Raw genomic sequence first — 23,568 nt, forward strand, 5'->3', positions numbered from 1 at the left:
CCCATTCCGTTCTATCTGTTAAAGATTAGAGAGAAACATTCAGAAGTTTCCTTATTTTTAGGTCAAAGGTGGAAGTGGAGACTGTATGGTTTTTGTTTACTCATTTTAGGAACACTTAGCATTTCATTCTTTTACTGAATAAGAACGTTATACTTATTTATTCTTATTAAAAGTTTGCTGAAGATTGGCAGCACTTTTCTAGTGTATTGTCAATGAAAAGGGCATAGGACACAAAAATGAGTTTTCAAGTCCCTCCTTGAATCTGGTTTTGGTTTACCTTGTTTTTGTTTCTATTCATTTATTCATGCGTTACATGTAGTATTTATCTAACTTGACTATTAGGTGCAAGATACCAACTTCGTCAGAGTTACTTCCTAGTTCTTTTTTTCTCTCTCTCTTTTACATAATGGCTCCTCTGTTGAGCTCCACTTGCTGTTGTAGGTAGCATTATGTAGTTGAACATTAATCTGTCTCAGCCTTTCTCCGTTAGAGTTATTCGTCTGAACCAAAGAAGACTGAAAATTATTTGAGTACCTGTTTTCTCAAGGATATATAATTACTACCATTCTAGTTGCATTGTTATTTAATTACGTACAAAGAATGCTGTAGGGTAGTGGTTCTCAAAGTGTGCTCCTGGCCTCAGACCCTTTTGGAGGTCTGACGCGTCAATAATATTTTCTTAACAAGTCTAGGATATTATTTGCTTTTTGTTCCCATTTTTAAGCAAGTGCACAGTGGTGTTTTCCAGAGACTACATGGTATGTGATATTAGAATAGCTTGAATGCAGAAACAGATGTGAGAATCTAGTTTTCTTCTTTTAAACACAACATAAAAGATATTTGCAAAGATTTAAATAATACTATTGCCACTTTTTTTGTTTTGGAGAATATAGTTTTAATAAAAATATTTATGCTAACATGTAATGGGTTTATTTGTAATTAATCAGTAAGGCAGTCTTCACTTTGCACAGTTCCAATTAGCACTAATTTTAGTTACGACAGTTTAGTTAAATAATACCAGTCCCACAACAACATGGTTCCAATTTGACGACCACTGTATATTAACTGTGAGTAATTGCATAAAATAAAATTTTGCGGGTAGCTCTTTAGTCCACGGGTCACTGTGTAAATAACAAAATGCACATCATGGTTAGTGACCAATCACATCACTTCTTTCAAAGCCTGTCTAGGATTGGTCAGTGTGCATCTGTTACGAATTCATACATAGAAATCAAAACCTGCAGTTGTGTTGCTTCCTTGTCTCCTGTTTGTAAACCCACATGTCATTTTATGAAAATGCATATTTGAAAGAGTGAATTGGCCAGCAAAGATGAAACTGTGGTAAAGAAACAGAAAGTGCTAATGCTGGAAGTGAAACTTGAACATAAATGGAGCCATAGAAGAAATAGTTGATCATGGGAATATTGATACTGCTGCTGTTCAAGATAATTTAGATATTCAGTCAGAGGAAATTATTGAAGGCGAACGTATTAATATAAATGAGCAAAGTGGTTGTGACCAAAGGATGAAGATGTCCTAGAAGAAGTGATGCTGAAAAACCCCTTCACATTATAGGACCTCTCAGACATTTTCACAGCTTTGAAAATGCAAAGGATAAAATGTTGGAAACTGATTCAAACTTAGAAAAGAATATGACAATTTGCCCAGGCATAGAAAACATGTTCACTTGTATTTTAAGTTATACAATGAGAAGAAAGCAAGCAGTGTTCAAAATACTCTAGATAAGTTTTTTTTTTTTTTTACAAAAAAGACACTTTAATTCTCAGTATTGCTAATGTTCTAAATTACAGTGTAGTAAATAAATACGTTTGACTGTTTTTTTCCATTTCCCTGTAGATAATAACTGGCAGTGAGAGAGTTTTTAATATTTTGACAAAAATTTGTAAAGGGCACAGAATAATTGTAATTCTTTCCATTGATTATTGGGATCACTTTTAGACATTACTCAGTTCTAATATAGTAAATATTGATAGATATAACTCATATAAACAAATCTCTTTATATTTGCCTTTATACTTGTCTCCTATATTTTTTGTCCTGATTGAATAAGCATTGCCAATAAGCCTAAAACCTAAGGAACAATTTATACTCCTTTATCTCCCTCATAGTTTACATTTCTAATGATTTAACAACTCTCATCGTTATCCCCTTCTCTTCATACCCTATTGATTGTCTTTACTTAGGCACTCACATATCACCCTTCATAGGGTATGACTGTAAAGGGATGGTATGGTTATAAAGGGATAGCATGAGGGAAATGCTAGGGGCAACAGAACTGTTCAAGATCCGGATTCTGGTGGTGGTTACAGGAAGGGTATACATGTTAAAAATCATAAACTTTCTTTTTGTCTTGTTGTGACATTGGCCTTTAAATGTTTCTTTGCTATGCCTTCAAAATAGATCTTACAAATAAATCAACAAGTACTTACAGAGTACATCGGTCAAGGCATTGTCCTGTGTGCTGAGGAAGATATAAACACACAGAAGCTATGTTTCTGCCCTGAAGGAATTTATATTCTAATAAAATAGAGTTAGACAACACAAGTAACAGCAGTAAGATAAATTGTAATCATCTCTTAAAGGAAATACAAACAAAATGCTAGTTTGTGCTAGGAATATGTAGGAAGATAATTCTTCATTGAAGAGATGGCATTTAATCTGAGTCTTGGAAAATGCATTGGTACTTGGCAGTCAAAAATAGAGACAAAGGACGTTCTGAAGAGAAGAAAAAATATAGTGCACTTTACAGAGTTTTAAGTTTTCCTATTATAGCTCATAAAAACTTGGGATCTACACCTCATGAATGCTCACATCCTGTTTTATTCCATTTTGTGCTCCAAAACTCTTAGAAACATTTTGGTCTGACGCTGCAGTCTCTTACAAGTAGTATTATGACTTCCAACTTAATAATTTCGTTCATCTTTTTTATTCTGATTTTAATGGTTCTGTGGACAGTGAACTATTTCTAAGTCTTAATGTAGTCAACAGATAGTAAATATATAAGTGAAAAGTCTGATATTTCTGTAAAATTTTCTATTGACAGAGTGAATTTGAGTAAATGGAGTTTTCAGAATATATAATCTTATAAAGTATTTCTGTAGTACTTCTCCAAATTGCTTTCCTCTAGTTTTTCCTATTTAGGTGAATGAATCAAGTCTACTTAAAAGCAATCGTAATCTCTTTTTTTCCATAGGTTTTCTGTGAAGACCCTGATTGATCGGTCCTGCTTTGAGACAATTGATGATTCTTCTCCTGAATTTAACAATTTTGCCGCTATTTTGGAACAGATTCTAAGTCACCGGCTGAAAGGTAATAGCGCTAATGTATTATTTATTCTGCCAACAGCTCTCATATTAACAAGGTTGAAATTTTAGAAACCATACAGTATGGTGTATGTAGCAGCCAAGCAGCATCTTGAGAAACATAAAACTGATTTTAGAAGGTCTAATCTTTTGGCTGTGTCCCTGTAAAGAATCTCTATTCTTGGATTTATACCCATTTCCAGGATGCATTAAAAATATTGAATATATTAATTGCCACATACAAGAAGCAGGATCACTTTCTATATGTAATTAAAATAAAAGTTTAAATTAAAAGGTAGCCCATCTTCAAAGATTACTAGATGGTATTTTAATTAGTTTACAGAGAAGCATCCAGGCATTAAGTTTGTTTGCTTAATCTTTTCTTCATTAAACTCAGAATCTTTGAAAATTTTTTAGCTGTAAGTAGGTTAAAAAAGAGCTATGTAAAAGAGATGCTGGACTTTAAAAAAAATAAATCAGTAAATGTATTAATGTCAGAAATGTAAATCTCTTAAAATTTAAAAGGGGAGATGGGAGCTGTGGTCTCTCAGAATTATAAAATATTTTTAAATTAAAAATCTGTAAATTAAAACATCTGTAAAATATAGCTGATAACATCAAGAACTATTATGTAGTATAAATTTTAGTAATAATAAATAATAACTTTATCACATTAATTCCATTATCTAGTTTTCCTAAAGGAGACTTGATCATTAGATGTTTTCACTTAAGTTTTTATTATCTTTACAATCTTAATGGTATAGTAGTTTCAAATAAGTAATCTGTGTGGTAATATAATTTATGAGAATCTCAAATTTAATCTGAAGGTTAATCTGTTTTGTGCTTTATGATGCTGAAAGCATCAGTTGAGCAGTCCTGTGGGCTTATAACAAATGGTTGGATTTAATAAATGGGGAAACAAAACCTGAATTCATTCAGCCCTTTGCAATTTAAAATGGGGTCCATAAAAATCACTGGTGCTTTTCTGTTAAAAGTTTGTTGTTCTCTATTTTTAAAGGGTTATTTATTTTTCTTATTTTGCTGTTCTGTGTTTTCTAAAATTTCTGCCATTAATGTGTTACCTTTTATGAGAAAATAAGTTTTTATGAACGCAGAGCGTCTGAAAGTATTTTGAAATATTGTCATGGTTACTGTATTGTGTGGTGATCGTATTTTAAAATTTTATACATAATTTTATAAATAATACTTTAAAACACATCAAATACAGCAGAGCTTGATGTATCTTAATGTTCCAAGGGTTTTATCATAAGACCTCAATTCCCTTGATTTAGTGTACCATTTAGCATTTAATTCGCTCACAAAATACGTAAACAACTGCAACAGAAAACAATTAGACTGTGTTGATATAGCCGTGCTGAGTTACGGGGTTGACTAACTACCGCATAAGTGGACCCCTCCTGCACACCTGTGTGCCATCTTCTGAGTCATGCCTCAGCAAAATACAGATCATAGGCCTTTAGACTTACTTCGTCACCATGAACGTTATTTCTGAGAAGCCAGTGAACTACTGTATTGAGAATAGAATCTCTAGTTGATTTACGGATAAGAATTCCACGAGTATGACAGTAAGACAGTAAGAAAGATGATCCAATGAGGTTAGTGTGAATTTTTTAAGCTAGGTAAGATTAATAATTCAAAACATGCTTTTTAAAAAAAGTTCCTGTTGGGACTTCCCTGGTGGTCCAGTGGTTAATACTCCACACTTCCACTGCAGGGGGCATGGGTTCGATCCCTGGTCGGGGAACTAAGATCCCACATGTCAGAAATAAATTTAAAAATTTAAAATAAAAAAAAAAAGTTCCTATAGGTCGACTATGGTGGTCACTGTTATTACTATAGATATGAATTATGAAATGATCTGTAACTCTCAAGATGAGGTAGTTTATTAAAGATTCAAGTGTCTAGAAACTTCATATAATATTGCCCATTTTTTGGTATTCTAATATGTAACAAATTACTTTTACTTTTGGAGAAGTTATATAATTATTTGGGAGGTTTTTATGTTTTGGTTTTTTGGTTTTTTTAATATCTATTTATTTATTTTGGCTGTGCCGGGTCTTAGTTGCGGCAGGCGGGATCTTCTTTGCGGCATGTTTAGTTGTGGCATGCAGACTCTTAGTTCCGGCATGCGAACTCTTATTTGCGGCATGCATGTGGGATCTACTTCCCCGAGCAGGGATTGAACCCGGGCCCCCTGCATTGGGAGCACGGAGTCTTACCCACTGGACCACCAGGGAAGTCCTGAGAAGTTATATAATTATTTCAATAGTACAGTGTGTTCACTTAAAATTTAGTTATTATAACAACTCATTTTTTCAATGTTTTTCTTGATAGAAGTACAAATTTAAAATGTATAACTTCATGGGTTTATAAGATTTACTTTTCTCTAACTACTTTTTATTTTTGAAATAAAAGGGTGTTTAGTTTATCAATTTTTTTCAGAGAAAACCAAAATTCATCCCCAGACACAATATAGGCTGTGCTGACACAGGTAAAGGGGAGAGCTTCATTCATTCTAACAGCCCCATTATTGAAAAACAAGGAGGCTTTTAAAACCACATATATTAATCTTGTTTGCAGTAATTCCTTAATAAGTTGATCTTACTTTTCTGGACTATATTTGAGAACTAAGAATTAATACACCACCAAATGTAAAATAGATAGCTAGTGGGAAGCAGCCGCATAGCACAGGGAGATCAGCTCGGTGCTTTGTGACCACCTAGAGGGGTGGGATAGGGAGGGTAGGAGGGAGACGCAAGAGGGAAGAGATATGGGGATATATGTATATGTATAGCTGATTCACTTTGTTATACAGCAGAAACTAACACACCATTGTAAAGCAGTTATACTCCAATAAAGATGTTAAAAATAATAATAATAAATAAAAACTATTTATTTCCTTTAAAAAAGGAAAAAAAGAATTAATCACAGAATATAAAATTCAAAGAGGCCTTAGTTCATGTCTTCAGTTCAGTCATTTTTGAACTTTTACTTTAAAGCATAATCCTTCTCTCCAGCCCACTCCCATCTCCCCTAATAAAAGACACTGCAGATGCTAGACATATAAGTGGAAGGTCTGGTTGAAGCTGAGTAGGGAAATCGGGCATTTTGTCAGCTCGGCAGCAGTCACACTCCAGTTCCACAGCACCACTTCAGGCAGCGCCGTGAATCATAGCTTAAAAATCACTACTCTAGTTTCCCTCCTACTGAAGCCATCCACTCAATGATATTTCCAACCGGTGGACATACAGTCTTTGCTTTAATCCTTCTGATATTGGGGAACTTAGGACAGTAAAGTAGGGCCATCAATTTTGGGGCAGTTCAGATTGTTAGAAAATTCTTATGTATAAGAAGCCAACTTATCTGACTGTGCTTTTCTGCCTCTTTTTAAAATTGTGAGCCTCATAAATATTAAAAGATTGCTATTCTATAATCCTTTCTCCTTAGTTACCCTTTTTCTTTCTTCCAGGTAAAGTATCTCTAGTTATTTCGATCTTCTGGAACCACTATAGTCTTAGTTATTCTTCTGGTTTATCACTGGTTTACCGAGATCTTAAAATGTGGTACTCAAAGCTGAGTAAAGTGCTTCAGATAGGCTAACTTCTGTAATGTGAGATTACAGTGACTTTTTGATTCCCACATCACACTTTTGTTCACATTGAAATTAAGGCCAAGTAAAATCCCAAGGCTTTAAAAAAATTGCTTGTTTTATGTTTTAGATTCTCTAAATTAGTTGCCTGAGATCAAGTTTGAAAAGAATAAATGCAGTATTATTTTCTTCATCATTCACTTTAGAGATAAATGAGGTGGCTATAAAAATGAAATTCTACTTCCAGGAAGATAAAGTGAACATACTTTCCCCTATTTCTCCCATTTACTATAATCCAAAACCCTGGACCTATAAAACACAAGACTCTGAAAGGTAGGGAGAAGAAGTCTAGGGACTTCAGGACCTTAAGAAGGGCATGGTGGTGGGTTTCTTGGATTTTCTGGTTGCTTTACGTCCGACACTGAGTACTGGATAAGCGAGTAGCTTGCAGACATCAGCAAGCGCACGTACACACACACAAACACACAGTCTGACGAGGACCTACTCTCTCGAGCTAAAGGACCAGGAATAGAACAGCCTGGCAAGACAGAACACTTTTAGACAGTATCTGCTCTACTTTAGCCAAATATCACAGAAAAACTGTGGCCCTACCCCTAGCCAGGCCTGAAGAGGCTGAATGGAGAACCTAGAAGTCCACCCTCATGAGACTGTAACAGAGTATCTCAACACCACCACAGTGTGGTATCAAAAAAGACCAAGCAGAGAGCTGGCACTTCTTCCCTCTTCGCTGGTTGTGAGCCTTCTCTTCTCACCTGCCCCCACACCGTGTCAATGGAGAGCCTGGACTTTCATCCCCACCCAGCAGTAATGAGGTTGTGTCAGAAGAGGTGTATTGGAGAGTTATATCTTTGACCATCACCCAGCAGGTGACAAGGCTACCCTCAGTGCATTGTCAGCCAGCCTGTACTCCCACCTCCACCCAGCGGTAATGAGGACCCCTCCTTCAAGTGTCAATGAAGGCCAGCCGGGAAACTTGGACTTCTCCCTCCACTTGCCAGTAATGAAATGTGGTGCCCTCCACCCTCCGACCTTCCCCTGCTGGAGCAGTGTCATAGAAAGCCAGTTAAAACAGAAGGTTTAGGAACTTCCCAGATGGCGCAGTGGTTAAGAATCCGCCTGCCAATGTAGGGCACATGGGTTCAATCCCTGCCCCGGGAGGATCCCACATGCTGCGGAGCAACTAAGCTCGTGTGCCACGACTACTGAGCCTGCGCTCTAAGGCCTGTGAGCCACAACTCCTGAGCCCGCGTGCCCCAACTACTGAAGCCCGTGCACGTAGAGCCCATGCTCCGCAACAAGAGAAGCCACTGCAATGAGAAGCCTGCACACCGCAACAAAGAGTAGCCCCGCTCTCCACAACCAGAGAAAGCCTGCACGAAGCAATGAACACCCAATGCAGCCAAAAATAAATAAATGATTTAAAACAAACAAACAGAAGGTTTAAATAAAATCATAGTCTCATAACATAGTATGAACATATCCAGGTTTCATTTGAAGATCACTTTTCATACCAAGAACCAGGAAGATCACAAGTTGCGTAACAAAAGACAATAGATGTCAACACTGAAATGATAAAAGGTGGTAGAATTACTGACAAAGATCACAAATCAGTCATGACAAAAATGCTTCACTGAGCAATTCCAAAGACACTTGAAACAAGTGAAAAAATAGAAAACCTCAGCAAAGAAATAGAAGGTAAAAAGAAGAAGCAAATGGAAATTTTGATATGGAAAAGTACAAAACCAAATTAAGCTCAGTGGATAGGCTCAACAGGAAAATGGAGGGGAAAGAAGAAAGAATCAGTGAACTGGAAGACAAAACAATAGAAATTTCCTAATCAAATAACAGAGACTCAAAATAATCTAAAATTAGAAATAAGAGACTGAAAAAAAAAAAAAAAGAAGAAAGCCTCAGGGATCTGTGGGACCATAACAAAAGATCTAAAATTCCTGTCATCAGAGTCCTGAAAGGAGAGGTGAAAGAGGAAAAGACTGAAAATGTACTCAAAGAAATAATGGCTGAAATTTTCTCAAATTTGGTGAAAGAGGTAAACATACAGATTCAAGAACCTAAGTGGATCACCGAGTGTATCCAAAGAAATACATGCCACAGCACATTATAATTAAACTTTTTAGAAATAAAGACAGAGAAAATGTTGAAAAGTAGCCAGAGGGAAATGATACCTTGTCTATAAGGGAAAAACAATTTGAATGATAACAGATTTCTCATCAGAAACCATGGAAGCATTTCTGTCAAGTGCTGAAAGTAAAATGTCCACACACAATCCTATATCCAGCAGAAATAACCTTCAGTAATGAAGGGAATATCTAGACATTCTCAGATGATGGAAAACTAAGGGAATGTATCGCCAGCAGACTTATTCTAAAACTGTGGCTAAAGAACCCTCTTTAAGCAGAAGTGAGTCATAAAAGAAGGAACTTTTAAAAGGAAGGAAGAACATGGTAAACAAGAATGTGGGTAAATACAATAGGCTTTCCATTTTTTTTTGTAGTTTTCTGTTTGTTTCCTCTGTTTTTGGTTTCTCTGTTCCCTTTTTCCTATTTTCCTGTGAGTTACTTGAAAATTTTTTAGAATTCCATTTTTATTCATCTCTAGTCTTTTTGAATGTATCTCTTTGTGTATATTTTTTAGTGGTTGTTCTAGGTATTACATTATATATACATAACTTGTCACAGTCTGTTAGTGTCATCATTTTCCAGTCTGAAATTTAAAAACCTTACCTTTCTTCATAGACATTACTCTCCCCCATTTATAATTGTTTTAGATATTTCCTGTACATACATTTAGAATTAGTGTTATAATTTTTGTTTCCACCATCAAATTTAATTTAGAAAACTCAAGAGGAGAAGGCAAGTCTGTTGTTTCAGGTTGCTGCTTTGTCCAGCACACAGTCTGGGATAGACAAGGCAAAGGGACTTAACTGCTGTGTCATTTCTTGAGTTCCAAGGTCCCTAGCCAATCTTCCTTTTATTCTCCACCTTCAGAATCTTCTTACGGTTTTTTTTTTGCATGTAATATCCAGGGTTTTTGGTTGTATTTAACCGGAGGAGAGTACATCTGCTTTATCTTTTCCGGAACCAGCAGTCTCCTTTAATTTTGTAATGTGAAGAATTGCATCAACAGTTTTTCTAATGTTAATTCATCCATGTATACTTGGGAAAAATCTAACTTGAACCTCATGTATTGTTTTACTATACTTTAGGATTTAGTTTTGATTCTGAGTTTATGAGCAAAATTTGTCATTTTTCTGTTTGGTACTTGTTTTGGTTTTTGTTATCAAGATTATATCACCTCATTAAATAAATGAAGGTGTTTTATCTTTTATTATTCTTTGGAAGAATTTTGCATGAGCTTGGAATCGTCTGTTAGGGAGAATTTGCCAGTAAAAACTCTGGGTCAAGCAGCACGGGGTGGTGTGCATGCACAAGTGCACTTTAACGGCTAATTTACCTTCTTTGATGCTTATAGGTCTGTTTAGGTTGTTGATTTCTCTATTCTATGTTCCGTTCTACAGTTGTCAATTTCTTCTGTATCCTCTTAATTATTTACTTTCTAGTTAGTTGCCATTTTTCATTTCAGTGTGACACACTTAAAGTAGATGAATTCAACTGTGAATGGTTTAAAAAAGTCAAAGCTCACTGAAGAGATCTAAAGATAAGTCACATATTCATTCTTATGGCATTGTTAAAAGCTAAGATTCTGCTTTTTAAAAAAAACCCGCTCCCTACCCTCATCGTTTGCCAGCTGTCCCCCTCCTCTGAAGGATATGGTACACAGTTGTTCTTCAATATCCATGGAGGATTGATTCCAGGACCCCCTGGATACCAAAATCCGCAGATGTGCAAATCCCTTATATAAAATGGTGTAACCTTTGCATATAACTTACGCACGTCCTCCCGTATAGTTTGAATCATCTCTAGATTACTAGTAATACTTAATACAATGTAAATGCTATGTAGATAATTGCCAGCACCTGGCAAATTCAAGTTTTGCTTTTTGGAACTGTCTGGAATTAAAAAAAAATTTTTTTCCATGCATGGTTGGTTGAATCCATGGATGCAGAGGGCCATCTGCATTTAATTCAGTCTGCTGTTAAAGAACGAAACAAAAGCTCCATTAGTGAATACCTGGTATTATTTTCTACACAGATGTCCCCTTTTGCATCCCTAATATTGATTATTAGTTATTTTTCTCTTTTTTCATGAGCACTATTGCTAGAGATTTGTTCATTTTATTAGTCTTTCAAATAATTAATTTTTGGCTTTGTTGATTTCCTCCTCTCCAAATACTGCTTTGGCTACATTTACAAGTTTGGATATGTATTATGTTTACTAATATTCATTTTTAAGTAATTTCTACTTTTCATTATTATTTCTTCTTTGGCTTATGTGTTATTTGGAAGTTTAGTTTTAATGTTTCTGAAAATAGGAGCTTTTAGCTTTTCATTTTTACTTCTATGGTAATTGAATTATGGTCAGAGAATTTGGTCTGTATGGCAGATTTTTTGAAATTTGTAAGATTTGCTTAATGGCCTAGTTTATGATTAGTTTTAAATAATGTTCCATATTGAGAAGAATGTTTATTCTCTAACTGTTGATTATGTTTTTCAAATGCTAGTCGCATTTTTGTCAGTTTGATCTGTTAATAACTTAGAAATTTTAAACTATTTTATTATTCTGATGGATTTATCAAGTTATTCTGGTAGATATGTCTATTTTTGCTGTCTGTATTTTGAGTCTATTTGATGCCAGTTTTAGGGTTTTTGTAAATTCCCTTATTTTCTGTTTATTTTTCATTTTTAGCCTCTTAAGTATTTCTGTGGGTTTCTTCGTGTGCTTGCTGTGTTTAAAAGCGTATCTATTATATTTTATCCAGCATTTCTAATTTTCTTTTGTTTTGTGTTGGGAGGAAAGATTTTCCTAAAATTCCATGTTTCCCACTTGAAAGACCAATTCTTGCTATCGCTAAAGAGAGTTCTAAAACTTTCTCTTCTTTTCTTTGAAAATTATCATTGCCCTTTGTTGTTGATTTGAGTGAGCAGTTAAACTTAACGGTCAAAGTGTATAATGTTGAGGTAAAACAAGTCTGGCACCAATAGTAAGTATTCATTAGTTCCTTTTAGATAGTTTCTATTGTCATGTAATTAAAAAATTTTTTAATTAAAAAATACTCAGACAGGTGTATATATCTGTATATTATATATCACAATGCTATAGTAATATATAATCACTACATTATATATATTCATATTTAGGTAATACAGTATATAATGTATTATATATTTTTTTACGTTTAGATCCTACCTTTTTCCTATTTCCCTTTTTATACATAAATTCACCCATTTCCATCCTCTAGCCCTGGCTTTTAAATACTTTTTTGTTCCTGTAGATATAAGGTTTTTTTCTACTTGACAATGAGGTCTATTCCTGGTTATTACCCACTGAAACTATTACTTGAGTAACCATTTCAATTTCCACTTCAGTTGCACTCTTCTGTTTCCTCTTTATTCCCTTCTAGCCAGTTCTTAATAAGCTTTTCCTACAGGTGGTTTTTCTCCTTCCTCTTCTATGTATTACTGCATTCTAAACTCTCTATTTCATTTTTCTTAGCTCTGGAAATTTTCCTAAGAAAACTTGCCTTATTTTTCTACTGTATCCTTTTTCAGACAGCATGGGTTCTGTTTATCTTATGTCTTTTAGTATGCCGTACACTTTACCATACTATAGCCTTCAAAAAGTTACAATTCAAAAAGTTAACTCAACTTATGATGCTAGAGAAGGTGGAGTAAGTCCACTACTACCCTAACTCTCTGTCTTAGCATGCTTGGGCTGACAGGACAAAATACCACAGACTGGGTGGCTTAAACAACATAAATTTAGTTCTCACAGTTCTGGAGCTTGGGAAGTCCAAGACCAAGGTGCTGGTTGATTGAGATTCTGGTGAGAACTCTTTTCCTGGCTTGTAGATGGTTGCCGTCTTGCTGTGTCCTCAGATGGCAGAGAGAAAGAGAGAATGAGAGTGCTTTCTGGTGTCCCTTCTTATAAGGACACTAACCCTACAGGATCAGGACCCTACCCTTATGACCTCATTTAACATTAATTACCTCTTTATAGGCCCCATCTCCAAATATAGTCACATTGGGTATTAGGGTTTCAACATAAGACTTCGGGGGGAATCAGTTCAGCCCACAGCACTCTTCTACCGACTGCAGCTAAAAACTCTGGACAGAATACAAAAAGCAACTACTTATATACTTTGGAAAGTAAACAATAGCAGCCAGCTTGGGGAGAGAGATCAAAATTTGAAGAAGAACCATCATAGGAATGAGTGTCCTTTGTATTTTTTTCCCTCCTATGTCCTCAGCCTTGACCTGAGTGAGGGGCCCTTTGTCTTTAATTGTGCTATGGATGCAGACAGCAAAAACTCCAACAGTAACCTTCTCTTCCTGGCCAGAGTATCTGGAGGAGGTCCCTCTGTGAGCCAGAGAGTATGAGGCTTCCCATTTTTTCTCTTTTTTCTTGCTGCTTTCCCCCAAGAGCAGCTTGAGTTGCCGAGGATTGTGCCATAGTGTGAGAGGTTAAACCTCTAAAACTTTTTATTAGGCTAGAGTAATCAGGAAAAGGAAGGATCTGGGGGCTGGAGAGTCTATCAGGGAAGAGAGCACTGGAAAGGGGAATGCCCTAATTCTGTATGTAATGATCAGCAGAAGTTCTGGCCTCACACCCAAGAATGTGAGGACTGAGCTAGGATACAAGCCACCCCCCAAATCCCAGAGCGGCATATGTATCAGTAAGGCCCAAAGAAGCATAGCTAAGGCTTTACAAACTGAACTTACATTGTAACCACTGCCCACATAAAGCAAGGAAGAACTTGGTTATCTGAATCTAACTGGGTCGATTGCCTACCAAAACAAAACAAAACAAAACAAAAATCAATGTATTTTAGGGATTTTAATAGGATTTAGAGTCTAAAGATAATATTTAAAACATCCAGTGTAAAACTTAAAGTTACTTCATATACAAAGAACCAGGAAAATATGACCAATTGTCAGAGGAAAAGACAATCAAAGATGCCAATCCCGAGATGAGTTATCAGGCAAAGACGTTAAATCAACCATTAAAACCATGCTCCATGATGTAAGGTAAATATTCTTGAAATGAATAGAAAAATAGAAGTTCTGAATTGAGAAATAAAAACCTCATAAAGGACCACATGGAAATTTCAGAACATAAAAGTAAAATATCTGAAATAAAACATTTACTAGGTGGGGTTCTATAGCAGAGTGGAGATAATAGAGCTGTGTATGAATTTGAAAATAGATCAATAGAAATTATCCAAACTGAAGAACCAGAGCCTCAGGGACCTGTTGGACAATAGCAGAAGATACAATGTTTGCATCATTGGAATCCCAGAAGGAGAGGGGCAAGAGATTGGTGCAGAAAATACGTTAAAAAAAAAAAAAAAAAAAAAGCTATAAGTTCCTGGATCTGGGAAAGGCATAAACTTATTCGTCCAAGAAGCTTAGCAAACCTCTGAAAAGGTAAACTCAAAGTTAAGCACTCCCAGATACATCATAACTAAACTTCTGAAAATAAAAGATAAAAAATCTCGAAAGCAGACAGAGAAATATAGTACATTATGTACAGGGAGCAACAATTCAAATGACTATAGGTTTTTCATCAGGAACCACAGAAGAGAGGGGAAGAACATCTTAAAATTCTGAAAGCAAAGAACTGCCAACTCAGAATTCTGTATGCAGTGAAAACATACCTCAGAGATGAAGGCAAAATAAAGAAATACTCAGATGAAGGAAAAGTAAGAATTGTTACCAGTAGACCTGGTCTAAAAGAAGTGCTAGCGAAAGTTCTTCAGACTAAAAGGAGATGATACCAAGGAAACTTAGAACTTTGTGAATGAAGAAAGAGCAACAGAAATGGTAAATGTCTGAGAAAATATAACAGTTTTTTTTCCTTCAAGATTTTTAAAATATAACTGTTGAAAGCAAAAATTACAACATTTCTTGAGAGGTTTCAATGTTTGCATATATAATGTAAATGACATTTAAAACAAAGAGGGGAAAGTAAAGGGACCTATGTGGTCATATATTATACTTGAAATGGTAAAATATTAACTCTAAGTAGACTGTTAAAAGTTAGTTTTTTTTTTAGATTGGAATATAGTTGATTTACAGTGTTGTGTTAGTTTCAGGTGTACAGCAAAGTGAATCAGTTATACATATACATATATCCATTCTTTTCCCATATAGGTTATTACAGAATATTGAGTCGAGTTCCCTGCACTATACAGTAGGTCCTTATTATCTATTTTATATATAGTAGTGTGTTTATGTTAATCCCAATCTCCTAATTTATCACTTCCCCCCACATTTCCCCTTTTGTACCATAAGTTTGATTTCAAGATCTGTGAGTCTGTTTCTGTTTTGTGAATAAGCTCATTGGTATTTTTTATTAGATTCCACATATATGTGATATCATATGATATTTGTCTTTCTCTGTCTGATTTACTTCACATAGTATGATAATCTCTAGGTCCGTCCATGTTGCTGCAAATGGCGTTATTTTGTTCTTTTTTTATGGCTGAGTAATATTCCATTGTATATATGTACTACATCTTCTTTATCCGTTTCTCTGTCAGTGGACATTTAGGTTACTTCCATGTCTTGGCTCTTGTAAATAGGGCTGCAGTGAACACTGGGGTGCATGTATCTTTTCGAATTACGGTTTTCTCTGGGTATATGCCCAGGAGTGGGATTGCTGGATCATATGGTAGTTCTATTTTTAGTTTTTTAAGGAACCCCCATACTGTTCTCCATACTGATTGTACCAACTTACATTCCCACCAACAGTGTAGAGGGTTCTCTTTTCTCCACACCCTCTCCAGCATTTATTGTTTGCAGATTTTTTGATGATGGCCATTCTGTCTGGTGTGAGGTGATACCTCATTGTAGTTTTTTTTTTGAAGGTATTTTAAAATTTTTATTTATTTTATTTATTTATTATTTTCGGCTGCATTGGGTCTTTGTTGCTGTGCGCGGACTTTCTCTAGTTGTGGTGAGCAGGGGCTACTCTTCATTGCGGTGCACGGGCTTCTCATTGCGGTGGCTTTTCTTGTTGTAGAGCATGGGCTCTAGGCGCCCGGGCTTCAGGAGTTGTGGCTCCTGGGCTCTAGAGCACAGTCTCAGTAGTTGTGGCGCATGGGCTTAGTTGCTCCGTGGCATGTGGGATCTTCCCAGACCAGGGCTCAAACCTGTGTCCCCTGCATTGGCAGGCGGATTCTTAACCACTGCGCCACCAGGGAAGCGCCTCATTGTAGTTTTGATTTGCATTTCTCTGATAATTAGTGATGTTGAGCATCTTTTCATGTGCTTTTTGGCCATCTGTATGTCTTCTTCGGAGAAACGTCTATTTAGATTTTCCACCTATTTTTTGATTGAGTTGTTGTTTGTTTTTATATTGAGCTGCATGAACTGTTTGTATATTTTGGAGATTAATCCCTTGTGGGTCGCTTTATTTGCAAATATTTTCTCCCATTTTGTGGGTTGTCTTTTCGTTTTGTTTATGGTTTCCTTTGCTGTGCAAAAGTTCTTAAGTTTAATTAGGTCACATTTGTTTTTTTTATTTTTTTTACTATAAAAGTCAGTTTATTTTCCCTTTCTGTGTTTTGTATTTTCCCTTTTTGTCAGTAATGAGCAATTAACTGATTGGGAATCTGCTTGATTAAATAAATTAGCAAGTTCATAAACACACCACATTTAAGAGTATAAAGCAAGAGGTTGAAAAATATTCCATAACCCAATGCAAATTAGGCAGCCCTCAAAATTGCACATTTTTCGCCTGTTAATTTCCATAATTTAAAATATATATACAGTATGACCTTAAAATATTGATAATTAGTATAGAATTCACAGCCTTGAAGACATATATTCTACAAACTTCTAAAGAATAGATACCTAGAGATGCCTCAGGCCCTAGTAATCCATTAATGTGATTCAGTGTCACATACTTAATGCTTATAGGGCCAAAAGGTCTTTCTTCTTTCTCTAATTCTAGTCTTCAGCTGAGGTAACGCAAGGAACCCGGTTGTGACAGAGATCAATCCTCTGAAAATAGCGCTAAGCCGGTTACCTTCCTAGTGGATCCTAAAGTTCCCAGAGAACAAATCTGGGGTTGAGTACTTCGGTTGTAAATTACACACTGGAATGTTCACAATTGAGGTACCTTATGGTCCTTGAAAGGAAGACTAAAGACTTCCAGGAGTCAAAGGGAATTCTGAATGAAGAAGACCGAGGAGAGCAAGTTGGCAATCATTTGAAGGTATTTCTGCTTCTGGAGCTGAATGACTTTAGAGCAGATACAGAGTGAGAGCCAATCAGCATGTAGTGTGATTTTTCCCACCGTGGTTAACAAAGGGATTCTCTGTCCAAGGCAGGCTTACACTGGGCCTGGCTGGAGTGCTTTATCCAGATTTGATGTGTCAGAGATGAGCCACTCTCTGCAAACTCATGACCAAGCAGAATGCAACGATCCTTTCTGTTTGTGGAGCATGTCGTTGATACAAACCATGCATGAATGCCTCGTGGTCACTCAGCTTTCCAGGCTGGAGAACTAGGGTCCAAGTCCAATACAGCATTTACGTTTAAAAGGATAAACCTCCACAGGCCAACAAAGACGCTGGCAGATTCATAGGCCATTCAGTACATTCATGAAACAACAGCGATAAAAATCATTAACAATAATTCCTGTCGTGTAGAAAAGCAGCCCAGCCTTCACTCTGGTCAGCATCTCCGGTGGCTGACACTGTTGAAAGAGGCTTGACAGTCTGAGGTTATGTTGGAGCTCTTAAGACAACCCCAAAATAAGGTGAATGAAAAGAAATAGTCCTGATGTGTCTCCTATTTTTCTTGCTCTTTTGTGGGCACTGGTCACTCACTCAATATGCGAGCTTGTCGTCCTTGCATAAGATAGCATATTTCCCTCACTATTAATGGTGAAATAAATAGAATTGTGCAAATAGTCGTAAGAATGAAAAAGTAGAAAACCCACATCCATCCTGGGTTGTCCTGGATCAAAGACACTAAATACTGGCTCACCGCAGCTCCAGTGCTCCCGGTTCCATCAACTATTCTGTGATGATCGCCAGAGCCTCACTGCTCCCTTGGATCAGCTCTTGATGACCCAGGTCCTCAGAAATAGCAGAGCTAATCATATTAGAAGGTCCACCAATAAAAAATCCTGTGACAACCATCAGAAGTGCATTGATAGACTTATTGTTTGGAGAATGACTACATCCAACGAGGGACCTGACTGCCAGAAGCAGACTGAGAGCTAACACTGGGGCTCTCTTCTGTAGCACATCGGAGATGAAGCCTTGCAGAGTTCCACCAATAATTCCTCCAACATTGTATCAAATGGACAGCTTGTCGGCTTCAGGCTCCTTCCATCCGAAGTTATTATTCAGATAAAAGGGCAACCAGAAGAAGAAGGAGTAATTCACTAACTTCAAGCAGGCACAGGCCAGTGAATATGCTATAACTCCGGGAAGGCAACAAGCCTGGTAAAAGCTTATCGCCTTGACTTGGGTAACACTCTTGCCTTCTTGGATTGAATAATTAGGATGAGCTTCATCTTCATTTTCAGCACCATTAATTAATGGCCTGTGCAAGTCTTCTTCAAAATCTTCTGCCTCAATACCTGGGAGACCAATTTCTTTGGGTGACACCAGGAGTCTAAAGAAGATGATGATCCCACCAGCAAACTGCACAGCCACTGTCACCACAAAGGCATACTCATAACCATACTGCAGAACAGAAGAAGCTAGACACGCTCCCAAAATATTGCCCACTGAGGCACAGGCACTCCACCGACCAAAGGCAACTCCTCGTCCGGCTTTCCCAAACCATTTGCTCATAACAGTAACCACACAGGGCCAACCAGTGGACTGCAGCAGGCCATTCATGATCCACAGGCTGCAGTACAGCCCCTTGTTGTAGAAATGCAGCCATTCTGTGAGAGTGCCAGAGACAAACACCACTAATGCAGAGGAGCACGTGCCAGAAGACAGAACCCATCACAAATTAAGCTGATCCCTGACGATACCGCTGATGAAAAGGCCCACAGCGTAGGAGAGGAAAAGAGTGGCTTCCTCTGCACTGGGAAACAAAAGGTTGCTGCTCCAGACCTCTACAGGCAGTTCAGTTGACTTGTTAAAGGCACTTGGGGTCCAGTGCTTAGAGATACTGACTTTGACATTGCTAAGTGTTTTTCTTGATGCGTGGAGCAACGAGTAACTGAAGAAGGTGAGCAGGAACATGAGCACATGATGATGGCTGAACCGGGAGAGAAAAGTTCCTCTTTGAAAAATATTTGGCCAGGCCATGTTCCTCCTGACCTTCCTTCTCACCTTGACCTTAAAGGCTGGATAATGAATCGTTTACGTCATTTCTTCTGAGTCCTGCAGTAGTCGTCGTGCTCCAGCCGGCTGCTCCGCTCACTCCACTGCGCCTGCAACCCCGCCACTCACATTTGTTTGTTTTTGTTTTTATTTTCATTACTCTAGGAGGTAGATCCAAAAAGATATTGCTGTGATCTATGTCAAACAGTGTTCCGACTGCCGACTGATTTCCTCTAAGAGTTTTATAGTATCTGGCCTTACATTTAGGTCTTTGATCCATTTTGAGTTTATTTTTGTATATTGTGTTAGAGAATGTTCTAATTTCATTCTTCTACATGTAGCTGTCTAGTTTTCCCAGCACCACTTATTGAAGAGACTGTCTTTTCTCCATTATAAATTCTTGACTCCTTTATCAAAGATAAGGTGACCATAGGTGTGTGGATTTATCTTTGGACTTCCTATCATTGTACATTGATCTATATTTCTGTTTTTGTGCCAGTACCTTACTGTGTTGATTACTGTAGGCTTGTAGTATAGTCTGAAGTTAGTTAGCTGATTCCTCCAGCTCCATTTTTCTTTCTCAAGATTGCTTTGGCTATTCAGGGTCTTTTGTGTTTCCATACAAACTGTAAAATTTTTAGTTCTAGTTCTGTGAACAATACCATTGGTAATTTGATACAGGTTGCATTGCATCTGTAGATTGCTTAAGGTAGTATAGTCATTTTCACAATATTGATTCTTCCAATCCAAGAACATGGTATATCTTTCCATCTGTTTGTGTCATCTTTGATTTCTTTCATCAGCATCTTATAGTTTTCTGAATATAAGTCTTTTGCCTCCTTAGGTAGGTTTATTACTAGGTATTTTATTCTTCTTGATGCAATGGTATACGATATTTGTTTTTCTCTTTCTGCCTTCAGATGCAGTGGTAAATGGGATTGTTTCCTTAATTTCTCTTTCGGATCTTTCATTGTTAGTATATAGGAATGCAGGAGATTTCTGTGTATTAATTTTGTATCCTGCAACTTTACCAAATTCATTGATGAGCTCTAGTTGTGTTCTGGTAGCATCTTTAGGATTTTATATTTAAAGTATCATGTCATCTGCAGACACTGACAGTTTTACTTCTTCTTTCCCAATGTGGATTCCTTTTATTTCTTTTTCTTCTCTGATTGCTGTGGCTAGGACTTCCAAAACTATGTTGAATAAAAGTGACAAGAGTGGACATTGTTGTCTTGTTGCTGATCTTAGAGGAAATGCTTTCAGTTTTTCACCATTGAGAATGATGTTAGCTGTGAGTTTGTTGTATATGGCCTTTATTATGTTGAGGTAGGTTCCCTCTATGCCCACTTTCTGGAGAGCTTTTATCATAAATGGATGTTGAATTTTGTCAAAAGCTTTTTCCGCACCTATTGAGATGATCATATGGTTTTTATTCTTCAGTTTGTTAATGTGGTGTATCACACTGTTTGATTTGTGTATATTGAAAAATCCTTCCATCCCTGGGATAAATCCCACTTGACCATGGTGTATGATCCTTTTAGTGTATTGTTGGATTTGGTTTGCTAGTATTTTGTTGAGGATTTTTGCATCTATGTTCATCAGTGATATTGGCCTGTAATTTTCTCTTTTTGTGGTATCTTTGTCTGGTTTTGGTATCAGCGTGATGGTGGGCTCATAGAATGAGCTTGGGAGTGTTCCTTCGTCTGCAATTTTTTGGATGAGTTTGAGAAGGATGGGTGTTAGCTCTTCTCTAAATGTTTGATAGAATTCACCTGTGAAGCCTGGACTTTTGTTTGTTGGAAGATTTTTAATCACAGTTTCAATTTCATTACTTGTGATTGATCTGTTTATATTTTCTATTTCTTCCTGGCTCAGGCTTGGAAGGTTGTATGTTTCTAAGAATTTGTCCATGTCTTCTAGGCTGTCTGTTTTATTGGTATATAGTTGCTTGTAGTAGTCTTTAATGATCCTTTGTATTTCTGCGGTGTCAGTTGTAACTTCTCCTTTTTCATTTCTAATTTTGTTGATTTGAGCCCCCTCCTTTGTTTTCGTTGATGAGTCTGGCTAAAGGTTTATCAATTTTGTTTATCTTTTCGAAGAATGAGCTTTTAGTTTCATTGATCTTTGCTATTGTTTTCTTTGTTTCTATTTCATTTATTTCTGCTCTGTTCTTTTTGATTTCTTCTACTAACTTTGGGTTTTGTTTGTTCTTCTTTCTCTAGTTGCTTTAGGTGTAAGTTTAGGTTGTTTGTTTGAGATTTTTCTTGTTTCCTGAGGTAAGAGTTTATTGCTATAAACTTCCCTCTTAGAACTGCTTTTGCCAGGTCCCATAAGTTTTGGATCGTTGTGTGTTCATTGTCATTTGTCTCTAGGTATTTTTTAAAATTTATTTATTTTATTTATTTTATTTTTGTCTGTGTTGGGTCTTTGTTGTTGCATGCGGGCTTTCTCTAGTTGTGGCAGGCGGGGGCTGCTCTTTGTTGTGGTGCACGGGCTTCTCATTGCAGTGGCTTCTCTTGTTGCAGAGCATGGGCTGTAGGCACACGGGCTTCAGTAGTTGTGGCATGTGGGCTCAGTAGTTGTGGCTCGTGGGCTCTAGAGCGCAGGCTCAGTAGTTGTGGCGCATGGGCTTAGTTGCTCCGCAGCATGTGGTATCTTCCTGGACCAGGGCTCAAACCCATGTCCTCTTCATTGGTAGGTGGATTCTTAACCACTGCACCACCAGAGGAGCCCTCTCTAGGTATTTTTTAATTTCCTCTTTGATTTCTTCAGTGATCCATTGGTTGTTTAGTAACATACTGTTTAGCCTCCATGTGTTTGTGTTTTTTATAGTTTTTTTCTTGTAATTGATTTCTAATTTCACAGCATTGTGGTCAGAAAAGATGCTTGATATGATTTCAATTTTCTTAAATTTACCAAGCCTTGATTTGTGACCCAAGATGTGATCTATCCTGGAGAATGTTCCATGTGCACTTGAGAAGAAAGTGTATTCTGCTTTTGGATGGAATGTTCCAGAAATATCAGTTAAGTCCATTGGTGTAATGTGTCATTTAAGGCCTATGTTTCTGTATTGATTTTCTGTCTGGATGATCTGTCCATTGGTATAAGTGGGTTGTTAAAGTCCCCCACTATTGTTGTGTTACTGGTGATTTCCCCTTTTATGGCTGTTAGCATTTGCCTTATATATTGAGGTGCTCCTATGTTGGTTGCATATATATTTACAATTGTTATAACTTCTTCTTGGATTGATCCCATCACCATTATATAGCGTCCTTCCTTGTCTCTTGTAACACCTTTATTTTAATATTTTAAAGTCTATTTTGTCTGATATGAGTATTGCTACTCCATCCTTTATGTGATTTCCATTAACATGGAATACCTTTTTCCATCCCCTCACTTTCAGTCTGTATGTGTCTCTAGATATGAAGTGGGTGGCTTGATACAGCATATATACAGGTCTTGTTTTTGTATCCATTCAGCCAGCCTGTGTATTTTGGTTGAAGTATTTAATCCATTTACATTTAAGGTAATTATTGATAGGTATGTTGCTATTGCCATTTTCTTAATTGTTTTGGATTTGTTTTTGTAGGTCTTTTTTCTTCTGTTCCTCTTTTTGTCCTCTTGTGATTTGATGATGGTCTTTAGTGTTGTGTTTGGGTGGGTTTTTCTTTTTTGTGTAAGTATCTATTGTGGTTTTTTGGTTTGCAGTTCCCGTGAGGTTTTGATATAGCAGTCTCTGTATATACAAGGTTGTTTTAAGTTGCTGGTCCCTTAATTTCAAATGCATTTCCCATTTCCTGCATTTGTACTCTCCTCTTATCATGGTTGTTGGTTTTGATATCATATTTGTGTGTGGATAATTTCCTACTTTTACTGTATGGCTGCCTTTACTGGTGAGCTTTCACATTTGTGATTTTCTTGTTTCTAGTTGTGGCCTCTTTTTTTATTTTCCTGCCTACAGAAGTTCCTTTAGCATTTGTTCTAAAGCTGGTTTGGTGGTGCTGAATTCTCTTAGCTTTTGCTTGTCTATAAAGCTTTTGATTTCTCTATCGAATCTGAATGAGAGCCTTGCTGGGTAGAGTATTCTTGGTTGTAGGTTTTTCCCTTTCATCACTTTAAATATATCGTGCCACTTCCTTCTGGCCTGCAGAGTTTCTGCTGAAAAATAAGCTGTTAACT

The 23,568-nt window shown here is 36.8% G+C and overlaps 1 protein-coding gene and 1 pseudogene across 7 annotated transcripts in view; one reads left to right on the plus strand and one right to left on the minus strand.

The window, feature by feature from the left end:
* The window catches only part of RUNDC3B (RUN domain containing 3B), a 157,112-nt gene that overhangs the window by 22,905 nt on the left and 110,639 nt on the right, over positions 1–23,568 (plus strand). For all 7 annotated transcript variants that reach the window (XM_068549939.1, XM_068549941.1, XM_068549944.1 and 4 more), the window contains exon 2: positions 3,215–3,330. In XM_068549939.1, coding sequence (XP_068406040.1) covers positions 3,215–3,330 — 116 coding nt within the window. The remainder of the gene's footprint in view (positions 1–3,214; positions 3,331–23,568) is intronic.
* LOC137768430 (sugar phosphate exchanger 3 pseudogene) lies at positions 17,918–19,371 on the minus strand (annotated as a pseudogene).

The sequence above is a fragment of the Eschrichtius robustus genome, chromosome 8, assembly GCF_028021215.1.
Source record: "Eschrichtius robustus isolate mEscRob2 chromosome 8, mEscRob2.pri, whole genome shotgun sequence".
Taxonomy (NCBI): Eukaryota; Metazoa; Chordata; class Mammalia; order Artiodactyla; family Eschrichtiidae; genus Eschrichtius; species Eschrichtius robustus.